At 46.5% G+C, this 24,919-nt stretch overlaps 1 protein-coding gene across 1 annotated transcript in view; it reads left to right on the forward strand.

The window, feature by feature from the left end:
* Nucleotides 1-24,919, forward strand: part of LOC109889512 (protein BANP-like) — a 70,263-nt gene that overhangs the window by 14,584 nt on the left and 30,760 nt on the right. The window contains exons 4-11 of the mRNA XM_020480980.2: nucleotides 4,169-4,368; nucleotides 4,768-4,869; nucleotides 5,101-5,273; nucleotides 10,460-10,699; nucleotides 12,838-12,999; nucleotides 14,308-14,438; nucleotides 17,198-17,269; nucleotides 18,332-18,376. Of these exons, the coding sequence (XP_020336569.1) occupies nucleotides 4,169-4,368; nucleotides 4,768-4,869; nucleotides 5,101-5,273; nucleotides 10,460-10,699; nucleotides 12,838-12,999; nucleotides 14,308-14,438; nucleotides 17,198-17,269; nucleotides 18,332-18,376 (1,125 nt within the window). The remainder of the gene's footprint in view (nucleotides 1-4,168; nucleotides 4,369-4,767; nucleotides 4,870-5,100; nucleotides 5,274-10,459; nucleotides 10,700-12,837; nucleotides 13,000-14,307; nucleotides 14,439-17,197; nucleotides 17,270-18,331; nucleotides 18,377-24,919) is intronic.

A 24,919-nucleotide genomic window follows, 5' to 3' on the forward strand; every position in this document is an offset into this window, starting at 1 on the left:
TCCTGTTCACCCATCTCATTGGCAGTACCTCAGATTCACTTTCGAAGGGACGGCTTACGAATTCATGGTTCTTCCTTTCGGCCTCTCCTTGGCACCCTGCACTTTCACAAAGTGCATGGACGCTGTTCCTGGCACCTCTCACGTCCAGAGGATTGTTGATCCTCAATTACCTGGACGATTGTCCCCAGTCCACCTGGCCGTGCTGCTGCTCCAGTTTCAACTGTTCTGCCTTATTATTATTATTATTGGGCCATGCTGGTCATTTATGAACATTTGAACATCTTGGCCATGTTCTGTTATAATCTCCACCCGGCACAGCCAGAAGAGGACTGGCCACCCCACATAGCCTGGTTCCTCTCTAGGTTTCTTCCTAGGTTTTGGCCTTTCTAGGGAGTTTTTCCTAGCCACCGTGCTTCTACACCTGCATTGCTTGCTGTTTGGGGTTTTAGGCTGGGTTTCTGTACAGCACTTTGAGATATCAGCTGATGTACGAAGGGCTATATAAATTGATTTGATTGGCTGATTTGTGTCCCGACCAAGACCCAGGTCCTGTCAGACTGAGAAAGGCTCCTGACCCACATCGGTAGGCTGGGTATTACTATAAATGACAAGAATCATCTGCCTCCTGAGTGGCGCAGTGTTCTAAGGCACTGCATCGCAGTGCTAGCTGTACCACTAGAGATCCTGGTTCGAGTCCAGGCTCTGTCGCAGCCGGCCGCGTCCGGGAGACCCATGGGGCAGTACAAAATTGGCCCAGCGTTGTCCGGGTTAGGAGTGGGTTTGGCCGGCAGGGATGTTCTTGTCCCATCTCGCTCTAGTGACTCCTGTGGCGGGCCGGGCGCAATGCACGCCGACACGGTTGCCAGGTGTACGGTGTTTCCTCTGACACATTGGTGCGGCTGGCTTCCGTTTTAAGCGGGCATTGTGTCAAGAAGCAGTGTGGCTTGGCTGGGTTGTGTTTCGGAGGACGCACGGCTCTCGACCTTCGCCTCTCCCAAGTCCGTACAGGAGTTGCAGCGATGAGACAAGACTGTAACTACCAATTGGATACCATAAAATTGGGTAGAAAAGGGGTTGAAGTTAAAAAAAAAGGTGTCCTTCTTTGACATGGAACTGGACTCAGTCCTCATGAGAGCACGCCTGCCCACCAGAAGGGTTCAGGCGATCTTATCTTGTTTCGACCACTTTCGGCAGGGGCGGGTGGTATCCACCCTGACCTGCCATCGCCTGTTGGGCTTGCTGATGGCGGCCTCGTTGCTGATTCCCTTGGGCCTGCTCCATCTCCGGCCTCTTCAATAGTGGTTCAACTCCCACCGGCTGCACCCAAAGCGTCACCGCCAGCTGCGGGTGACCATGCAGTTCCTCAGGGCGTTGTTGAGGTGGCGCTGTTGCTCCTTTCTCTCAGGTGGGGTGGAGATGCTGAGGATGTGTCACTGAGAGCTAGTCAGCACAGATGCCTCCCAGATTGGCTGGGGAGGTGTGACCAAGGGCAGGTCGGCCAGCGGCTATTGGCTACCCCCTTGGACCGGCAGGCACATCAATACACTAGAGCTCCGAGCTGTACAGCTGGCCCTGCGGTCTTTCCTTCCACATCTGAAGGAAAGACATGTCCTGATGAGAACGGACAACACCACAGTGGTGGCTTGCATCAACCATCAGGGTGGACTGAGGTCCCACTGCCTCTATCTTATGGCACGGGATATCCTTCTCTGGGCTCAGGGACGTCTAGCGTCTCTACACACAGCACACGTACATGGCATCCTGAATTTGGCAGCGGATAGGAGGGTAGAGAGAGTTCCCGCCACCTTGGGACTGGAGCCTACATCCCCAGGTGGTGCAGCACCTGTGGGACAAGTTCAGGAGGGTGCAGGTGGACCTGTTTTCCTCCCTGGACAATGCACACTGCCCCCCGTGGTACTCCATGTCGGCGCCACCAGGGCCTCTGGTGGCGCCAGGGTCGGCCAGGGCTGGAGCTTTACGCATTCCCCCCTTTTCCACTGATCCAGGCTGTGCTGGACAGGACCTGGATGGCGGAGCATCGTCTGCTAGTGGTGGCCCCATACTGGCCCAGACAACCCTGGTTCAGCCTTCTCCTGACCCTGTTGTCTGGGACACCTTGGCAACTGCCCCTGAGACCCAACCTGCTGTCTCGGGCCGGGGGAACTCTGTGCAATCCGAGATCGCACCGCCTCAGTCTGTGGGCTTGGCTGCTGAACGGCACCAATGGTCCATGTTAGGACTACAGGAGGGCGTAATGAAGACCATGCAGAGCGCTAGGGCACCGGCTACATCTGTGGCATACCATATGCACTGGTGGTTGTTAAACTCTTTGTGCACCGGTATTGAGGTTGTGCCCGAGTCATGCGGGTGCAGTATGTCCTCCAGTACCTGCAGTCTCGCTTGGATGAGGGCTTGGCAGCCTCTTTTACTGAGAGGGTATTTGTGGGGTGGATGGACAGGCCAGTTGGGTGCCATCCCTTGGTCTCTAGGTTTATGAAAGGGGTTCGTCGCCTGCGTCCAGCTAGGCCCCATTCAATGGCTAGCTGGGATCTGGATGTGGTCTTGGCAGCTTTGGCAAAGCCATTGGAGTCTGCCTCACTGAAACACCTCACTATGAAGGTGGCTTTCTTGGTAGCGATTACTTTCATGAAGAGGGTGGGTGAGTTCCATGCTCTTTCGGTCCGTTCTGAATGCTACCAAATGGACCCCGGTGGGAGGAGTATGTCTCTCTGCCTCAACCCTTCATTCCTCCCAAAGGTTCTCTGACAGGCATGTGAACATCCCTTTTATTCTGTCTGCTTACGACCCCCTGGCAGTGGCGGGGGAGTCTGGGCCTCCCTCCGGCATGCGGGCACAGGCTGTCTATGTGGAGCGGACACGGTTAGTGAGAACAACAGGCCAGCTCTTTGTCTGCTATGGTGAGAGAGTCCTGGATGCTGGGCTATCAAAGCAGAGGCTCCCTCACTGGATTGTGACACGATTACAATAGCATACCGCCTGGCTGGCAAGCCAGTGCTGGGATCTGTGCTGGCACATTCAACACGAGGTGAGGCTGCGTCCTGGGCTCTACTGAGAGGTGTACCCCTCACTGATATCTGTGCTGTGGCCAGCTGTCTCTTGCACCTTTGCTAGGTACTATCGGGTAAATGTGGCACCTCCCTCTGCAGTTGGTTCAGCAGTCCTGGGCGTCGCCTCCCCTTCCGGGGATGGTGCCGGGACCCCCCTTCCACATTGACGGCCCCTGCGTCTCGGTCCCGCGCTGGGACTTCGCTGCTGGCTGGCCAGGTCCCTCTAGCACCGACTAAATCTGGTACGGGCATACCAAAATATTGGAGTGATCCAATATAGTTAAACATAACCAATGTTCCCTATGTAACCACGGTTATGTGAGCTATATGGATCACTCCAATCCTCTACGGTGCTAGAGGCGCCTAAAAAATTATGTAGAGAATGTGAGTTGCGGCCATTGGGTCTATATAGGGGCGGATCCCAGCTGTGACACAGGTGTACACTGGAGTAAATCTGTAAAGCCTCACCTCAGATGTATCCCTCCGCTGCGGAGTGATACCAATATATTGGAGTGATCCATACATTTCACATAACCGTGGTTATATTTGTCACCTTCGTTGTGATGCCAGCTGCAGAGAAGTATTTAGGATTACAATATTGTACTGCGGATGCGTTACAGGTGGTGTTGAATGGTAGTGTTCTGTCCTCCCAGGATGTCGGCCTGGGGTAGGATTAGATGGTGTTAAAGTAGTGCAATGGTGGTGTTTTTTTAATGACGGTTAAGAGTTGGTTGGGTTATTCTTATTATTTTTTTCCATTTTCCCTTTTATATCACCAAGTATAATAGATTGTACAGTAGGTGGTGGCATGCAGCTTTAACTTTTGTTTTGCGGACCGCCATAATACTATAGAGTTTGTAAGAATAGGTCTACTGTAGTGCTTAGTCTGTAAGCTCATTGTAAAGAAGGGAACTTACTTCATCCACCACCAATGTGTAACATGTATTTACACACACACACACACACACACACACACACACACACACACACACACACACACACACACACACACACACACACACACACACACACACACACACACACACACACACACAATGAACTTTCTCTCACTCTCACTCTTTACCTCTTCTGCTCTCCAGACCTTGTTGTACTCCATCAGCCAAACGATCTGCCAGCGTCTGGACAACATGGAGGCCAAGTTGCAGCTGGTAGAGGTGACATGCCGGACCCTGGAGAAGAAGCTGGATGCCGTGGTCAACAAGAACCAGGCACCCATCCAGGTCCCTATGGTGGCCGGCTCCCCTCTAGGTGCCACCCAGACCTGGAACAAAGTGCGCTGGTGAGTTGAAGTGTGGCCCCGGGTCCATATTCATAAGGGGATATCGTAGCAGGCCATTTTGGCACGACAAACAAAAATGAGAGTTTCTTGTTTCTTATGTTCAGGTAGTCTTTTCTGTCTGTTTTCTTCTGGTGCCTAATGAATACAACCTGGTTAGGACTGGGGATCATGGTGGGATATAATTTGGGGACTGGTCAGGGTGAGATGAGGACTTGGAGACAAAGGGTGATACACTGGAGGATGTTGACACTTGTTGACTTGTACTTTGAGGGGTGAGGGAGTACTCATTCCCTTACAAGTGAGTGCTTAAGTAGAATGCACCTTTTCCCATGAACATAATTTGACACTGGAGCCTGTTGAGGTATTTGACACAGAAGAATTCCCCGTCTGCCCCTGCAGTGTTGTTCCGCAGACCAATGTCATAGTGAGCCAAGACCGACCGAAGGGTCAGGAGGAGTCAGTAACTCGAGGGGCAGATTCACTGGAGAACCTCCTTAGCAAGTGAGTGACTGACACCTGTTTTTTTTAGAATCGCATACAGAACAAATACTGTTGTGCATGAAACTGTGATCTAAAGTCTGATCTACACAGAACCTTCGTAACACGGTGGTCCTATGAAACCTGCAGAGTTTAGTGACTCAAACAGAACACGGTGGAATGCAGTTTGGCTCGGCCCATGGGTCCCTGTGTTGATACCTCGCTCTAACTAAGCCTCTGTGTTTGTTCCATCAGCACAGTGGGCGGGCGGAGGCAGAACACGTTCCTGGTGAAGGTGCCGGCGCCGGAGGACAGCCAGGAGGAACAGGAGAGCGGTTCAGAGGCCAGCGACTCGGTGTCCAACAGTGGCCAGGCCAACAACTCCCAGAGCACCCAGAACGTCACACTCATCACCCTCAACTCCGAGGGTACGACCCTGTCGGAGCGTGCACACATGATACATGCATGCACATACACAAACCTTCACAGAAAACCATAAACATGCACACACAGAGAAACTCAGGAACCACAGATACACACACACACACACACACATATGTCCCAAACATATGTCCCAAACATGGTTTGAAGTGTGCATTGTAAAGAAAAAGCCTCTTGATCTATTCATCCCTGTCACCATTTTGTGAATCGGGCTGAAGTCTTCTTAGTTAGACAGTTACATCAACACATTTGAACTCAAATGCAGCTGGAATTTGATTTGTGGATGTGATATGTTGCCTGGCACTTCTTAACACCCAAATACTACCACCTGTGTTCGTGTATAATGGTGCTGTGTTTACGTCTACGCTGGTAATGATACAGACTGAAACATCTGTTGTAGCTAGTGTCTCACACAGACTGTTTTTAAGTCTCCTAGGATGGTCTCACTCTGTCGAGTCAGCGGCTTTCCCAGTGGTCACTGACACGCCTGAGGAGAGGAAATGTTTTTCTGATTGAGCAAAGTCTCTCACTCTGCAGCTCATGCTGTTGTTTTTGTTGTTTGGGCTGTTTTGAGTGGTTTCTGGAAGGTCCTTGGTTAGCTTCAAAGACGTTCCATGCATACATATTCATTTATTTGCAGCTGCAAGTTTCCATGGCGACGTGTCTTTGTCGGTGTTAGCTGGAGGGCACCATGTGGTTTTCAAAGGGTGTGCGTGTGTGTGAGATCCTTCCACTTTTTTATTTATTTATTTTTATTTGACTAGGCAAGTCAGTTAAGAACAAATTCTCCACACCTCTCAAAAGCTTGGGGTCACTTAAAAATGTCCTTGTTTTTGAAAGAAAAGCTATTTTTTTTGCCCATCAAATTGATCGGAAATACAGTGTAGACATGGTTAATGTTGTAAATGACTATTGTAGCTGGAAATGGCAGATTTTTTTAATGGAATATCTACGTAGGCGTACAGAGGCCCATTATCAGCAACCATCACTGTTCCAATGGCACATTGTGTTAGAAAACCAAGTTTATAATTTGAAAAGGCTAATTGATCATTAGAAAACCCTTTTGCAATTATGTTAGCACAGCTGAAAACAGTTGTGCTGATTTAAAGAAGCAATAAAATGGGGCCTTCTTTAGACTAGTTGAGTATCTGGGGCATCCGCATTTATGGGTTCGAAACAAAGGCTTTCTTTTGAAACTCGTCAATCTATTCTCGTTCTGCGAAATGAAGGCTATTCCATGCGAGAAATTACCAAGAAACTGAAGATCTCGTACAACACTGTACTACTCCCTTCACAGAACAGTGCAAACTGGCTCTAACAGAATAGAACGAGGACTGGGAGGTCCCGGTGCACAACTGAGCAAGAGGACAAGTACATTAGAGTGTCTAGTTTGAGAAACCGACGCCTCAGAAGTCCTTAACTTCAGCTTCATTAAATAGTACCCGCCAAACACCAGTCTCAATGTCAACAGTGAAGAGGTGACTCCGGGATGCTGGCCTTCTAGGCAGAGTTGCAAAGAAAAAGCCATATCTCAGACTGGCCAATAAAAATAAAATATTAAGATGGGCAAAAGAACACAGATGCTGGACAGGGGAAGATTGGAAAAAAGTGTTACGGACTGCCAAAGTTTGAGGTGTTCGGATCACAAAGAAGAACATTCGTGAGACATAGAAAAAATGAAAAGATGCTGGAGGAGTGCTTGACGCCATCTGTCAAGCATGGTGGAGGCAATGTGATGGTCTGGGGGTGCTTTAGAGGTGGTAAAGTGGGAGATTTGTACATGGTAAAAGGGATCTTGAAAAAGGAAGGCTATCACTCCATTTTGCAATGCCATGCCATACCCTGTGGACAGGGCTTAATTGCAGCCAATTTCCTCCTACAACAGGACAATGACCAAAAGCACAGCTCCAAACTATGCAATAACTATTTAGGGAAGAAGCAGTCAGCTGGTATTCTCTCAGTTACTCAGTTACCAGATTTCAACCCTATTAAGCTGTTGTGGGAGCAGCTGGACCGTATGGTACGTAAGAAGTGCCCATAAAGCCAATCCAACAAGTGGGTAGTGCTTCAGGAAGCATGGGGTGAAATCTCTTCAGATTACCTCAACAAATTGACAACTAGAATGCCAAAGGTCTGCAAGGCTGTAATTGCTACAAATGGGAATCTTTGATGAAAGCAAAGTTTGAAGGATTATTATTTCAATTAAAAATAATTATTTATAACCTTTGCATCTCATTCCACGTATGTTTTCATGGAAAACAAGGACATTTCTAAGTGACCCCAAACTTTTGAACAGTAGTGTATATACACTGAGAGGTACAAAACATTAAGAACACCTTCCTAATATTGAGTTCCACCCCCCCATTTATCCCTCATAAAATCCTCAATTCATCGGGGCATGGGACTCTACAAGGTGTCAATAGCATTCCACAGGTATGTTGGCCCATGTTGACTCTAATGCCTCAACAGTTGTCAAGTTGACAGGATGTCCTTTGGGTGGTGGACCATTCTTGATACCCTGATGAAGACAGCTTGTCTGTCGAAACGTTGGACATAAATATTTTTGCATCTGAGCTCCTAGAGTGTGCGGCTCTGCTTTATTTGTTTTAAGTGTTCCACTCCGCTAGCCAGCACCTCGCCTAAAATAGGTGGTTGACCATTCTTGATACACACGGGAAACTATTAAGTGTAAAAAACCTAGCGGTGTTGCAGTTCTTGACACAAACCGGTGTGCCTGGCACCTACTACTATACCCTGTTCAAAGGCTCTTAAATCTTGTCTTGCCCATTCACCCTCTGAATGGCACACCTATACAATCCATGTCTCCTTCTTTAACCTGTCTCCTCCCCTTCATCTACACTGATTTTTGAAGTGGATTTAACAGACAACATCACAAGGGATCATGGCGTTCGCCTGGTCGGTCTATGTCATGGAAAGAGCATAATGTTGTTTTTTTACACTCTGTGTAGATGGGTCTAGCTATCCCATAGGAAGTGTGTTGTTCCTTGTTGAACTCTGTAATGCCCCAGGGAGATTCCTATTGTTAGAGAATGTATAATAACCTCTAGAGCTGTGTGTTGATGTACTCCTGATGGTTTCCACAAGGCTGTGCTGTGGTATCAGCAGTAGCAGAGATGGTGAAGGTCTAGGCTTATTTTAAATGTATATTTTTATATATATTTATGTTTTTTACCAAGTATGTATTTGCTTTGTCATATTTTTGTTGGAGGCGGTTACACGTACATTATTGATGTCAATTTACACTTAATTTATACCTCCATGTATCTATCTGTAGGCTGCCACAGAATACATTCATACAGAGAAAGGATCATATTGATCACACAGGATTGTGTAATAATAAAATTGGTATGTAAAGCGAAAGAAAACCTGGTGTAGGCCTTCCTGTGAAGTATTGTGTTTGCTTATGTGCATGTGTGTTACTGTGTCTATACATATAAATATTCATTAAAACATTAAGCCCAAAAACCTTCACCCATGAAAAGGTGTTAAAGCTATTGCTGCTTCACAGAAATATGTCTTATAGACACCGACCTACAAATACACTACGTGACCAAAAGTATGTCTTTTATTTGTATTTATTAAGGATCCCCATTAGCTGCTGCCAAGTCCTTGACGGCAGCTACTCTTCCTGTGGTCCTGCAACATTAAGGCATTTATATACAATTTAAAATATTGCATAACATTTTCCACAACACATTGTGTCCCCTCAGTCCACTACTCTACTACCACGTGTATATAAAAAATCTATGTGTACGTTTGTGTGTGTGTGTGTAGAGTGCGTGTCTTATCATGTGTAAGTGTGTGCCTGTGTCTCTTCACGGTCCTTGCTGTTCCATAAGGTGTCTTTGTACTGCTTGCATCAGTTACCTGATGAGGAATAGAGTTCCATGTGGTCATGTCTCTATGTAGTACTGTGCGTCTTGATTTCGGTAGTGAAGAGATCTTTGGTGGCATGTCTTGTGGGGTATTCGTGCGTGTCCGAGCTGTGTGCTAGTAGCTTAAACAGACAGCTCGGTACATTCAGCTTGTCAACACTTCTTACAAAAACAAGTAGTGATGAAGTCTATTTCTCCTCCACTTTGAGCCATGAGAGATTTACATCCATATTATTAATATTAGCTCTGTGTACATTCTAAGGGCCAGCTGTGCTGCCCTGTTTTGAGCCAATTGTAATCTTTCTTTGTGGCACCTGACCATAGGACTGAACATTAGTCCAGGTGCGACAAAACTAGGACCTGCCTTTTTGATAGTATTGTTGAGAAGGCAGAGCAACAGGTTTGCTGTTATGTGGACACCTGCTCGTCCAACATCTCATTCCAAAATCATGGACATTAATATGGAGTTGGTCCCCCCTTTGCTGCTATAACAGCCTCCACTCTTCTGAGAAGGCTTTCCACTAGATGTTGGAACATTTCTGCAGGGACTTGCTTCCATTCAGCCACGAGCATTAGTGAGGTTGGGCACTGATGTTGGGCGAATAGGCTTGGCTTGCAGTCGCCGTTCCAATTCATCCCAAAGGTGTTCGATGGGGTTAAGGTCAGGGCTCTGTGCAGGCCAGTCCAGTTCTTCCACACCGATCTCAACAAACCATATCTGTATGGACCTGGCTTCGTGAAACAGGGAAGGGCCTTCCCCAAACTGTTGCCACAAAGTTGGAAGCACAAAATCGTCTAGAATGTCATTGTATGTTTTAGCGTAAAACGGTCCCAGACCATTATTCCTCCTCCACCAAACTTTACAGTTGGCACTATGCATTGGGGCAGGTGGGGTTCTCCTGGCATCCGCCAAACCCAGATTCATCTGTTGGACTGCAAAATGGTGAAGCGCACTTCAGCACTCGTGTTCCCGTTCTGGGAGCTTGTGTGGCCTAACACTTTGCGGCTGAGCTGTTGTTGCTCCTAGACAATTCCACTTCAAAATAACAGCACTTATAGTTGACTGGGGCAGCTCTAACAGGGCAGACATTTGATGAACTAATTTGAACGGCTGTCCACATACTTTTGTTTTATATAGTTTTGTGGGTTATACCGAGTAGTTTTGTGGGTTATACCTAGTAGTTTTGGGGGTTGTACGCAGAGTAGTTTTGGGGGTTATACCTTTTGTCACTGCACCCACCCACCCACTTAACTCCCCCTTTCACCTCTCTTTATAGATGACTACCCAGCAGGTACGTGGCTTGGCGACGAGAACAATGCAGAGATGCGTGTACGTTGCCCAGTGTTGCCGGGCGACATGCTCCACCTCAGCACCAACTGCCGCACAGCGGAGAAGATGGCGCTGACACTGCTGGACTACCTTTTCCACCGCGAAGTGCAGGCAATGTCCAACCTGTCAGGACAGGGCAAGCACGGCAAGAAGCAGCTGGACCCGCTCATGATCTACGGCGTACGCTGTGAGTCACGCACACCAACCCACTCACTCACTCACACGCTTGACATGGCACCAGTTGCCAGTGACTTTGATCAATCTTTCCCCATAGATGTATCATAGGCAGGGCTCAATCCCTTCACCCTCTAGCACTTATCCTTTGACCCTGTCATCAACCACTTGTCACAACAGCCACACCCTCAACTCCAAATGCTCCTGTGTTACCTGTTAAGATAGCACTGACCCATGTTGTAGTGTAGCTCCAGTTCCATCCAGTGTGACCTGAATCTCTCTGCATTCCCCAGGCAGGTTAGAACAACACATGCATTCATGCATAACACATTTTACAACATACCAAACTCCAATTGACAAGCACATGTAGGTCGGAGTGTTCATGATGGGGCCATAGCTAATGCGCTGACCCCTTTGATTCCTAATTAAGCTTAAATGGGTAATGAGGGAAGCTGGAGGGGATCCAGGGGAGGCTGGCTGTGGTAGAGGAGTATTTATTGGGACTAGTCGTGTGTGTGTGTGTGTGTGTGTGTGTGTGTGTGTGTGTGTGGTGAGGGATTTGGACTCTGTCTCCCCACATCTATTACTGTCTGTTGATCGCAGGAGTGGCGGAGTGTGTTGGTGTGTGCGTCTGTGCACTTGTGTGATGCAGTTGTTGTGTGTGTCTTTGTGTAATTCAGGTGTGTGTTTATGCAGTTCAGGTATGGTGTGTATGTGTACCTGTGTGTGGAGACAGATTTGGGCTGACACTGAGGTATGTGGGGGCTGGAGCAGTTCCAGGTGACTCACTCACAGTAGGCAGGTTTCCATTGTCCCGGGTTTATGTCACAAAAAAATCGTTGCATGTTCAATGGAAACGGCAGATATAGCAGAACTGTTCTAAAGATCAAACAACATTTTGTATCTGTTCGGCAGGTTAATTCTCCTGTCGACAAACTTTCTTTATTGTGATAAACTATGATGGAAACTGTTTTTCTAATAAATGATGATTGCCAAATCATTTTGAATGTACACATGGCACGTAATGTCACCCCCGTAACTATAATGCTCCACCCAACATTTAATTTTAAATGCCCAATACCATTTTTCTTACTATAAAAATGTTTACCCATGTCTGAATTGCTTCGCCTTGCTTTTCTGTTTGGCTGGCAAATTTAACCATCCAATTATTTCAGATGTACAGTGCAAGTGTCACCAATACACAGACCGTGGTGATACTTTGGCGCATGAGAATTGTTATAATATGGCAAATATAAATGATTGTGTTCTATCCATGCTGTCTTTCACGGGCTACCTGAGACCTGAAACAGCTAGGTGGAAGGACATACAGGATGTCGCCAATGTATTAATACTCAATTTGCCTAAATGGGTAAACACTTCAACCACTACATTTTTATTAGACACTAGGTTTTTCTACAAAATGTTTTGTTGGTGTGACGTCATTACGTTCAGCTGTTTTATTGACACAATGGTTAAATGGAAACTCACCCAAGCAGGCAATTGTCGCATCTAGTTTAAATGCGACCTCTCTAAATGTCGACCAAAAATCGTTGGACAAGTTAATGGGAACATAGCTACTCCTCTGCCTGCCTGTCCAACTGGGACTGGTGAGAGAGCACCTGCCTTTCGTGCCTGTACACGACTGTCAGGCGTTTTGTGTGTTGGTGTGTGTGTGCTAGAGGCCAACCCCCACACCCCCTTCCCCCTCCTCGTGTCTCAACTCTTCCCCTCGGGTGATAGCAGCCTCGTTAATCGGGGTAGAAAGAAGCTGTCAACTCCTCCGTCTCACCCTCAAACCAGCTGCTAACATAACCCCACCCTCTCACATGTTATATATATCGACCTACATGGTCCCCAGGGTCAGAGATTGGGATGATATGAGTACTAGCAGTGGTACCTGACCACCTGTACCTTGACCACCAGATTTAGAATCTAGCTAGAGTTTTCAGTGCTTCTGACATTTTCACAGTTCAGGCAGAGTTGCATTGTTAGTGGGACAAGGTTGCACTGTCCAAACTACACACACAGACTTGGCATGAACCACTCTCCATCTTAAGCAATTATTATGACCATTTCTACCTTGCCATGGTGAGTTAACCATCTTAAATTGAAGTCATCCTAACATGTGCCCTCGGTCCTTGTTCCCCTCAGGTCACCTGTTCTATAAGTTTGGCATCACTGAGTCGGACTGGTACCGGATCAAGCAGAGCATCGACTCCAAGTGTCGCACGGCATGGAGACGCAAGCAGCGCGGCCAGAGTCTGGCAGTCAAGAGCTTCTCCAGACGTAGCGCCAACGCGCCTGGCAGCTCAGGTAGTCATGATACCTGGGGTCATCACACACACACACACACACACTTTATAGTAAAACTAGTCTTTCCTCTCACTTATGTGTTGGTGTATAAGGAACCCAGTGAGTAGTGCAGATGCAGAGTGTAGCAGATGGTTCTAATCTTCACAACACAACAACGCCTCCTGTCCTCCCCTCCCTGTGATCCATCACCTCTCACCCCTGACCAGAGAGAGTGGGACAGCAGGGGAAACCCAAATATCCTGTGAGCCCACACAAGGGGTGTACAGTCATAGCCTGCTCTTTTCCCAGACCACGCACCCATGCACCCTGCAGAGCACGTTCTCTCACACTCCTCTTAATAAAACTGCTTCGACATTTAAACTAACTTTAAACCGTTATTTATTAATGAATGTAGAGAGAGGGCTAACACCAAAAGTACAGTCTCCTCGAGCCACCAGGCTCTCGCCTCACTGCCAATGGCTGGACTGGGGATTATTTACATACTACAGTTCATGGGTTGTGCCCCAGATGGCACCCTATTCACTATATAGTGCACAACTTTTGATCAAGGCCCATAGAGCTCTGGTCAAATGTAGCACACTATATAGGATTACGGGGGCCATTTGAGAGACACCTGTGGTCATGCTGAAGGTTGGAAGATGGACCTCTTACTGGCAGGAAATACAACATATTGCTATGATATGAGCTGTATCAGTCAGATGTCTGTGCCTCGTTTTATATGCCATGATAATATTATTTTGAGAATGAGTCATTTAGGCCTGCTTTGTCCCTTTTATGATCAGTGTGGTGGGATGTAGGCCTACATCAATCTAGCAACAAAAACCCATTTTCTCAAAGTGAGCACGCACGCACCAGTGTAAACTAATCACACACACCAAGCACACACACCCCCAATGAGATAATAGATGGAGCTATGGTGGGCTGATGGGGGACGTGGGTGTGATAGTGGTGGGTGTTTAGACTGAGGCCGGGGGGGTTGTGTTTGGCCGCTGGGTCATGAGTCTATTTGGACTGCTAGCTTGAGAGTCCTTGTTGTGTATTTAGACATGATTGATACAGTATAAACACACGCCATCATCCAGCAGATGGCCTGAGCTGTTGCCAAGTATTCCTCCAGAGGTGAATGGGCTTTTATTTCAGTTTGCTATCCCCCCTTTCCACCTAATGGATCTGGGGGAGTCGGTCAATAATCTGGTCCTAGATCTGTGTCTGAGCTGGGTAGCTTCTATCTTCAACCTTACTGTTGTTAACTCTATTGCATTACACTAGTGCCTCATCCTGCCCTGTGCTAATGCCCTTCCTCCCCAGAGGGTGGCGCTGTGGCGGAGGTGGCTCACATGGAGGGGGTGACCCAGCAGACTCTACACTACACCCTGGCCAACCAGGCCGTCCAACAGGTCCAGATCCACCGCATAGGAGAGGACGGACAGGTCCAAATGGTGAGTGTCAGTCTCCTCTCCATCCTGCCCTATAGCCCTGATTTATTTAGGTTAATCTCTCTATCTCATCCTCTTTTCCTTCTCTCTCATTCTCTTACCTGCCCTGTTTCTATCTCTGGCTTAAACCCTGTCTTCTATTTCTCTCGGTTGCTCTTTTTCCCCTCTTCTTTCTTTTGTGCTCCCCATTTCTCTGCCTTTGGTCTCGGTTCTTCTTTTCACAAACCCCTGCGCACACACAACTTAGCATGATGGCTAGGAAATACTCCCTAGAAAGGCAGGAACCTAGGAAGAAACTTGGCCAGTCCTTTTCTGGCTGTGCCGGGTGGAGATTATAACAGTGCATGGCCAAGATGTTCATAGATGACCAGCAGGGTCAAATAATAATAATCACAGTGGTTGTAGAGGGTGCAACATGTCAGCACTTCAGGAGTAAATTGTAGTTGGCTTTTCATAGCCGATCATTCAGAGTTAGAGACAGCAGGTGCAGTAGAGAGAGAGAGAGAGAGAGTCCAAACCAGCAGGTCCGGGACAGGTAGCACGTCCAATGAACAGGTCAGGGTTCCATAGCCGCAGGCAGAACAGTTGAAACTGGAGCAGTAGCATGACCACGTGGACTGGGGACAGCAAGGAGTCATCAGGTGTGTGTGTGTGTGTGTGTGTGTGAGAGAGAGAGAGACTTCCCCCATATATAACAGACTGACCCTATCCCCCCCGACACATTAACTATTGCAGCATAATTACTGAAGGCTGAGACCGGAGGGGTCAGGAGACACTGGCCCCGTCCAATGATACCCCCGGACAGGACCAAACAGGCAGAATATAACCCCACCCACTTTGCCAAAGTACAGCCCCCACACCACTAGAGGGATATCTTCAACCACCAACCTACCATCCTGAGACAAGTCTGAGTATAGCCCACAAAGATCTCCCCCACGGCACAAACCCGAGGGGGGCTCCAACCCGGACAGGAAGATCACATCAGTGACTCAACCCACTCAAGTGACGCACCCCTCCTAGGGACGGCATGGAAGAGCACCAGTAAGCCAGTGACTCAGCCCCTGTAATAAGGTTAGAGGCAGAGAATCCCAGTGGAGAGAAGGGAGCAAGTCAGGCAGAGACAGCAAGGGAGGCAGTAGAAAGATGGGTAGGAGCAGGCCCACGTAATGCTTTGTAGGTTAGCAGTAAAACATTGAAATCAGCCCTAGCTTTAACAGGAAGCCAGTGTAGAGAGGCTAACACTGAAGAAATATGGTCCTAGTCAAGATTCTAGCAGCCGTGTTTAGCACTAACTGAAGTTTATTTAGTGCTTTATCCAGGTAGCCGGAAAGTAGAGCATTGCAGTAGTCTAATCTAGAAGTGACAAAAACATGGATCACTCTGATCACTTCCTGTTGCCTGTGCACCTTCACGGAGTCACAATATTGTTCTGTTCCAATGTCCACACTATCACTTAGAATGAAGACAGTGCTTTGACCTTTTCAGTGATAATGAAGGAAAGGATCTTAGTAAATGTTATGTCTGCCATTGAAATTTATTGAAACCCAACTAAGGAGTAAGTACTGTACTACTATCAGATCTCACGTCTTCCACCAGGTTGTCCTGTGTTATTGAGGGAAGCATTATCTTGATAGCCTGAGTGACAGTCTGTTTGTGGTTTCATGCCAACTCCGTGTCAGTTATTGTCATGTCAAATTGGGGAAACGTTGTTTATGTTTATAAGCTATTTGAAGAGCAAGACTGTTTTAGCTTGACAATGACAGCAAAATAGTTGGCAAGAGCACAAACAGATCTGGGATCAGGCTAGCAGCTTGACTCTGTTGTATATGTTTCGACTTGAAGAGGCAGAGAGCGTTACGGGAAATGCTGGTCATATTATAATCTATGTCAGGTCAGAGTGTGATGAAGCTGGCCGTGCCCCACGCTGACTAAAATGCTTTCTCAAAAGTCCGTAACCGGTTTCTAAAAAATTGAGTAGTTATTTGGGAGAAGTATAGTTGTACACACAACGACAGGCTAAGAACAGGCTAAGAACAGGCTAAGGCCAGAATTCCACTCTTGCAGACTATAAAAACTAAATGATCATTATTTGTGAAAAGTATAGTTTTGTGTTCATCTCAGTTGACCCAGAACTACAATCTTGCGTAATTTGGTCAGATGCTAGTATGTCCATGAGAGATCAGTTTTGCGTTAATATCCAATGCAATATTATCATGTCAGAAAATGAGAAAAATATGTATTAGTGAGTAGACATGGCTTAAACTATTTGAAATAATTGTAATGGTCCAATGTAGTAGTCCTAAACTGTAAAACCCACCCATCTGGCACTCCAAGCAGGCTAGAGCAAATGCTCAATGTACATTTTGAAAGATTTCAAATGGTATTTGAATCTAGGCCTAGTGGGGAGAGAGTGAATCATGATGGGGAGCTTACCGTTGTGCAGATATTACCCTCTTGATATTCTACAGAGTATTAGCAGATGCAGCCAAGCCTGAAATTTACAAGTGCTGCTAATGCAGTGGAGGAAATGTAAAGCATAGGATCTGTCAGGCAGCGACTGCAGCAGGGCTCAGACTAGAGGCTGATGGTGGAGGGGTGAGAGTGGATGTATGTGTTAACAGTGCCACACACACATTGTGAGTTCTTGTTCTCACTCTCTCTCTTTCTCGTTCTCTCATATTGTTCTCTCGCTCATCTTGTTCCCTCATATTGTTCTCTCGCTCATCTTGTTCTCTCATCTTGTTCTCTCTCTCCATTATCAGATACCTCAGGGACACCTCCATATTGCCCAGGTCCCACAGGGGGAAGAGGTGCAAATCACACAGGACAGTGAGGTAAGTGTTTCTGTCTGCCCGTCAGCCTATCTATCCGGGTATCTCAGTGAGTGACTGAGGGCCACTTTAATAGTCAGTAATGGTAGCCAGTATGAAAGTCATTAGGCAGAGTTCACCGTCAACAGATGTTAAATGTTAACGGTGCTTGTTTATATCTACCGCCTGCCTATGCATGGGTTATTATACTATTTGTTTCCAAATAATACCCAGATGGTCTGTGTCTCTCACTAGACAGCCTCACATGCACACAATGGGTTGGCTCTAAGAGAGTCAGACTCAGAACTACATAGTGTTTGAGAAATAATTATCTGCCTCAGCATTATAGTTAAATATTTGGAATAAGATGTGGGGTAGAGATTTATTTTGAGGCGACACTGCGCGCGGGCACACACTTGAGTAGACGTATACATACACACACGTACACATACATGCAACCATTGTGTACACACACACACACCTGCACTGCAAATAGGGCAGACACATCGTCCAGGTATTCTACGGAGGTTCCTAACCTGTACAACCAAGACACAGGGAGGAAGACAGTTTGAGAGAAACTGAGGAAGACGAGCTCTGAAAGCCTTTCCTGCTCTTTGTGATCGGACGCCAGAAAATACATTTTTTCACTCTATGATTTTGTTTGTTTTGGGAGTTCAAAGCTTAGCAACAAAATCCCACTTTTCCCAACTGTCGCTCAGTGTGCATTTTCATTAGAAACAGGGGCCTCTTCATCAAAGCCATTGGTTTCAGCATGTTGGAAAAGGAAATAAGGCTATTTGGGAGAGATTACCATGCTGCCTGTCCATATGGCAGCTCAGACAGCATTGAATATGAAATAGAATTAGGAGTGAAAACAGCACAAGGAATATAGGCTAAATTGGGCTTGTTTTTCATGTGGTCTTGTTAATGTCATGGCGTCTGTGTGATTTTGTTTATGCTGTGTGTGTGTGTGTGAGTGAATTATGCTGTGATTGGTATGTTCATTATGCACTATGATTAGTGTGTGTTTACAAAATGTGTGATGCTCTCAGGCTGTCTGAATGATCTCTCTCTTCTCTCTCTCAGGGGAACCTTCAGATCCACCAGGTGCATGTTGGGCGGGATGGTCAGGTAAGTCCCTTCACCCCCTGCAGTAACTTTATCCTCAAGCTTCATTACGGAAAACACTTTAAAACATTTTGCAACAGAACATGTGACGTCCAGGTAGCTCCTCCGTTTTCTTCAGTTTGGTGCCTAATGAACAAGACCTATGGAGTTTTAAGGAGGTTCCCACAGATTGTTCATTACTTCTGGGTTACCTCGGTGTGCTGGTCCCCCTCTTTCCTGCAGACCCCTTAAATGCGCACCGAGAGGAGCTAGCTCTCTATCCCTGTCTGGTCTGCCTCTCACTCTGGCCCTCTCTCTCTCTCTCTGGCTCTTCCTGTCTCTCCAATGTCTTTCTTTCTAATCTCTTGTTCTCTTGCTCTTTCTCTGTTTTATGTGCCTCTCTCTCACTGTCTGTCTTGCATGCTTTCTCAACTTCCTGTCAGTCTCCCCCCCCCTCCATCTCTCCATCCTTCCCTTCTCTCCTCTCTTTGTGGATAGAGGAGAGGATGGTGTGTTTAGGACAGAGGGCTCTGTTCTTCCTGTTTCTCTGTTCTTTCCTCTGGGATCAAAGGGAACCTCCTGATCAAAGCACCAGGGCTGTGTGACGATCGCAGATCATACATCACAGATGGGCGCTGTGCAGACCAGGGCATTATTTCATATTCATGATCTCGATCGTCTAGAAGCCTGGCTGTAGAGGAAGTGGCTTGCTCTCTTTCTCACGCTCCTTAGACTGTTTTTCTTTCTGAGGACAGGTGCGTGTGTGCACAGCACCATTTGTGTGACGTTAACTCTTTCTCAGCTGAGTTCTGCTCTTACTAAACCAAAGCTATTTTTCAGCCAATTAGCTCATCCCTTATTCCAAGGTGCTGTCATTGTTTGGAGAACAGCTCATGTTAGGCAAGGAACTCCAACAGTCCTGGCTACTCCAAACTCTAGACTTGGTTAGCTAGTCTAGAGTAAATGCCCCTATGTGTGCCAATGGTACTTTCCACAATATAATAGTTTATCACTTGTCATTTACTTAAACTCCAGCTGTTCTCTGTATCTCCATAACTCATTGAACTCGGTGATTCTCAAATTAGTATGTGTTGATTGCGAGACTACCTGGCTTAGAGCTAGCCTGGATGCCAGTCTGTTTCTGCTCTCTTGTCATGCCAATGTTGTTTGGCTTGACGATGACAATGGAGAAGGCACACACTGAGACTAAGACACACTCACGTCCTCATTTGAACCGGTCGTTGAGTCCGGTGGGCCTGACAGCAGCATTCCTGTTTCTCTCTTGCATCTTGGCTCTGGTTGCAATTTGGTACTGGTTCTGATTTTGAAGCCAACAAAAGCAGAAAAAAAAGCAGAAAAAAGTTATACAGTAGTGGTACAACTCTATTTCCAATGTTATTTAGCACTAACGTGTTAACTCTGTCTTTCTGCTTTATTTAGTACATCTCACTTGTCAGGTCATGGCTCATTCCTCTTTGTTTTAACTATTAAATGTAAGACTATCAAATGCATCCTCCCTCCCCACACACTGATGACATTGTAAAACACCTTCTGCCATTAACACTAGATCCAGCCACTCTGTGTAAACACACTGTTTAGTGCATTGAAGAGCAGAGTGTGTCTTAGATCATGGAGCCCCTCACGGTGCCAGAGTGTAGCTAACTAGGTCTGTGTCTCAAATGGCACCCTATCCCCTATAATATAGTGCACTACTTTTGACTAGATAGGGAATAGGGTGCCATTTGGGACGTACCCTCGCTGTCTATAGGTACTTAACGAGGCAGGGTCCTATCCCCCTGGCAGAGCATGGAAGCCTTGTCCAATAAAGACCCTATTTTCTTTTCCTCCTTAATTTTATTCGTAGTTTGCACCTCTGTCACGTCATTGTTTTGAACTTTCTCAAGCTGCCCTCTGTTGGTGGCGCCATAGTGGTGCCTTAAAGTGTTGACAAGCCAAATATTTAGTAGGAAACAACTTTGCCAGCATTATCATGTTGTCAAATTTACTTTTGACAGATTGCAATGTTGCCATTAAGTAGCAAAGTTTGTCAGAAATACTGTAGCTAGCAATACTAATGTTAGCTAACTAAAACTGTCCTACCCCCAATCTTAGCTAGCTAGCTAACGTTATACTGCATCTAAAGTCAATCTGGTGACATCAAAAGGTTTTTCTACTAATTATTGCCTAATTTTGAATGTCATTGTATTTGCAAACCACTGTAATGAACTTTTGATGGAATCTTCATCGGTGCCCATTGACGATGCATTGAGTAGAATGCTCAGTCGGGAATCAGTCCAAAACTAACGTTCAAAACAATATTGTGACAAAACTTGCAATCCATGAATAGCTAGTATTTTTTATTGTATCTGTAAAATGATATGAGGCCCGCACCAAGACAAACACACCGACTTATTCTTCTAGCCTTGTGTTCCAGGTCTGGCTTTTCACACACCCACACACATATAGACATAGACACAGGCACATGGCACACACGCACATGCACAAACAGTGACTCAATGGCATCTTCCCTCCTTGCTAGTGTGTTTTCCCAGGGAGTGAGACAAGAATAGCACTAGCTGACTCTGTCAGTATTGTTCATATGAGAGCGTGGTGTGTTTGTAATTGCTCTGAACATGGATGCAACCCAGATAAAATAAAAGGAAGGACACAGACATTCTCTCTCACACACACACACATACATACACACACACACACACACACGGAATAAAAAGGAACATAAGAATGGCGCGTGAGTCACTTCTGACTTATGAGTCACTTCAAATCAAAGTTTATTGGTTGCTTACACAGTTTTGCAGATGTTATCGCAGGTGCAGAAAAATCTTATGTTTCTAGCGCCAACAGTGCAGCAATATCTACCGATAACAATACACACCAGTGGAGGCTCCTCAGAAGAGGAAGGAGAGGTCCATCCTCTCCATTTTAATTATTTATTTTATAGTGAAACATTAGTTACCCTTTTTAACTATACTAAATATATTCATGTCACCAAATAATTTCTCAAAACACACTGTTTTATAATGAATGTCTACAGTAGCCTCAGCAGCACTCTCTGGTGTAGCCGGAGGACAGCTAGTTTCCATCCTCCTCTGTGTACATTGACTTCAATTCAAAACCTAGGGCGCTCATGGTTCTCACCCCCTTCTATAGATTACACAGTAATTATAACTTCCTAAGGATGTCCAACAACCTGTCAGAGCTCTTGCAGCATAGACCTCCCGAGTGGGGCAGCGGTCTATGGCACTGCAATGCTAGAGGCATCAGTACAGACCCTGGTTCGTTCCCAGGCTGTGTCACAACCGGCCGTGATCGGTAGTCCCATAGAGCGGCGCACAACTGGCCCAGCGTCATCCAGATTAGTGGAGGATTTTTCCCAGGGGGTAGGCCATCATTGTAAATAAGAATTTGTTCTGAACATACTTGCCTAATTACATTTTAAAAAACGAATGAACTGGCATGTTGTCCACCCACTCAAAGGATCAGAGAATTAATCTACTACTGAAAGCCTAAGCTACAGCTAGCTAGCAGTGCATAAACGTATGGTGAGTTGTTGACTCAAAGTGAGAGAAGGACAATAGTTGAACAGTTTTGAACAAATGTATTTCTTCAAAAATGAAGAGAGAGCTATCTATATATATATATATATATTTTTTTTTTCACTTTCACTTCATTTGCTAGCGAATGCAGCTAGCTAGTTTAACATACTCAAACACCCAGCTCAAACAGAGAGGGATGCTGTGTTAGCTAGCTGGCTATGGCAATCCAACACTGGAGCTCTTCCAAGTCAAGGTAAGTTTTCGTTTTGATTCATTCATTGCAACCTGGGCCCGCTGAACTGCGTACTGACTGTACACTGTACTGCTTGATTGTTTGCGTGTGAGTAGGGGTGTATTCATTCTGCAGATTCTGTTGACGAATGATTCTTAAACGGAAGCAAACAGGAGGAAATGGGATAAATAAACCTGCAGTTCGCTAATAGAAACTCTTGTCTGCAACTGTTAGACTGGTGATTAAAACTTAGATCAGATAGATGCAAGCAAGAGTGTGCAAGGCGGTAATCAATGTCACGGTCTCTCACTTTGATTACTCAAATTTCTCAAGACCTGTGCACCTACGTTGTAAACTTTAATTTACAGGCTAGGTAGTGAAAATGTGAGGGTCATCTAGTAGCCTAAACCTATCGATGTTACTTTGAGCTGGGTGAACAACATATGCTGTAATAGAAATAAGGCTATGTTCATTAAAAAAAATATTGTCCTCCCTCATCTTAAACGGCACTGACCGCCACTGACACACACATAATCTAAAAGTAAAAAAATGACAAGAAATGAAGACATATCAGAACAGAATATATGCATGTGAATGGTGTATGGACAGTTTAAGTTAACACACTTATAAGTGAAGTCAGATTTATCCAAATAACTACTTGATTGCATTCCGGATTGTGTTTTGTTCATTGGGCACTGGTAATGCTCGAACATGGTGAGGTCATAGCATACATTGTCAAAAGACCATAGAGAAATGTGGTTGTTCATTTGCAGCATATCCATTTGGGCCTGTGAATGAATCTGCTACAATCTACAAGGCCGGTTTCCGAGTAGGCAGGCTACAGCTACACTTAGTCTCTGTGATGTCATTGTTCTTCCAGTGCAGTGGGATACTGCTCACTCAGGCTATGTTAGCGTAACTTTCCAGCACACTGCTGGAAGACTTTCACATCTCGACCCTCCCTCCTCTGCTCTCTTATCTGGGCCGCTCCTCCCTCCCTTTCTCCATCCCTCTCCTTCTGCTATAGATAGACTGGCCCTGTCAGGCAGAAGCTGGGTGCTTCCCTCTGCACCTCTCACTTCCTCTCCTCACAGCTGCTGACCGCTGCCCTCTGAGGTGCGGCGGGGATGCTATGTTTCATGTGGTGACTGATGTTTCTGTGGCGGTGGGATCCATAGTGGTTGTTTGGGGGATTGTGGCTTGTGTAAGGGGCGTGTATTCATGGTCCAGACACAACAGTTGTAGTATAGGCCTGAGTAATTACAGTGGTGTGTAACATACTGAGGATTGGGACTCCCTATCACAGGTCTAGTTAATGGGTGAGGGTCTACAGTCTGCTCTGGGTTTAGAGGGGAAGACTAAGAGAGAGGGAAAAACTAGACAGACGGAGACTGGCCCCCATCTTGCCCTCTCCGCCCTTGCGACTTTACTGTGACTGCCATAGTTTCTGGACATTTCCTGCCTACTAAGAGACCTCAGCATGGTATATCACTTACCCTGTGTGTGTGTGTGTGTGTGTGTGCCTGTAGGTTTGTGTGCTCGAATGTGTGTCCATCCCTCATTGCCAGCTTACTGCCAGTCTATGGCTGTTGAGGTCCTGGCAGGGCTGGATTATGGATCCAAGCAGTCCGATAACTTATTCATGATGCTGGAAGAGCAGGCTGGCCTGTGAAACCATAAAGAAATACTATTCTGCAGCACTCCCCCTCAGCCCTCCTGAAGCCTCTCATCTGCTGCCCTCTGTCCTCTCTGCTCTGATCTAACCATACCCTGATGGACACTGAATGTGTGAGAGAGGGGTCTCTGTCACACACACACACTAGACACCCTTACCTCACACCACCGGGGGCTGAACCACATCTCGCTCCTGGAGATAACCATAGACATCACCCTCTAAATTTACTGGCAACTTCTTCCAAGTCTGTGTCATTCACTGAGGCTGTACCAGAACATTCTGAATCCATGGGGGTCAGTGAGTCCTCCCTCCCTCACTCCCCCCATGCAACCTCCTGTAGAGCCTCGGACCAGGCCACCTCCTGTCAGACAGATGTTGCGTAAAACACCTGGAACATCCTGAGGTTCTGCTGTTGTGGATCAGCAGTGGGAACCGGGTCAGGGATCAGTGGTCCTGGCCGGATGGCTCAGTGTGTCCTGGTGTCTGTCCAGAACCCCAATCCCCTCTCACTTCCCCAGGCCCATCTGTCTGTCAGGGGCTGTATACTGTACACCAGAGGGAGAGAGAGACAGGGAAGGGGAAAGCGGGAGCGATAAGTGGATGGGGGGGGATAGGTAGTGGGAGATGAGATACGGGGGAAGCAGCACCATATCGTAGCAGGGCTGTTTGGAACTCAGCTCCCTCTGCTTCTAATCTGTTGCTTCCCTCTGGGGCTCTGCGCTGGACTCTGGCTGGACTGAATTTAGCTCATGGCCCAGAGAACACAAGAAAAGCACCAGGAGATAGATGGCTGCACTCAAACTAGTGAATGCCATTTGGCAGTTTGTGTGCGTGTGCACTTTTAGAGTTCACAAGCACGTGTGTAGGAGTTTGTGCTAGTTTGTTGGGTGTGGTGTGTGTGTGTGTTTCGAATAGCAGGTTGACATCAGTTCCTCTCACAGACGGCTGCAGTGAGTTTGCTACAAATTAGGCCTAGGTGTGGACCTTCAATCACCATGTCTCTACTGTCACTAATGTTTGACACAGAGCAGATGTTGAGGAGGTCCACAGGGTTAAGCACACAGACTTAGAACATAAGACACTCCGGATCGAACCGCTGGACCACA

Source organism: Oncorhynchus kisutch, linkage group LG4 (genome assembly GCF_002021735.2).
Source record: "Oncorhynchus kisutch isolate 150728-3 linkage group LG4, Okis_V2, whole genome shotgun sequence".
Lineage (NCBI taxonomy): Eukaryota > Metazoa > Chordata > Actinopteri > Salmoniformes > Salmonidae > Oncorhynchus > Oncorhynchus kisutch.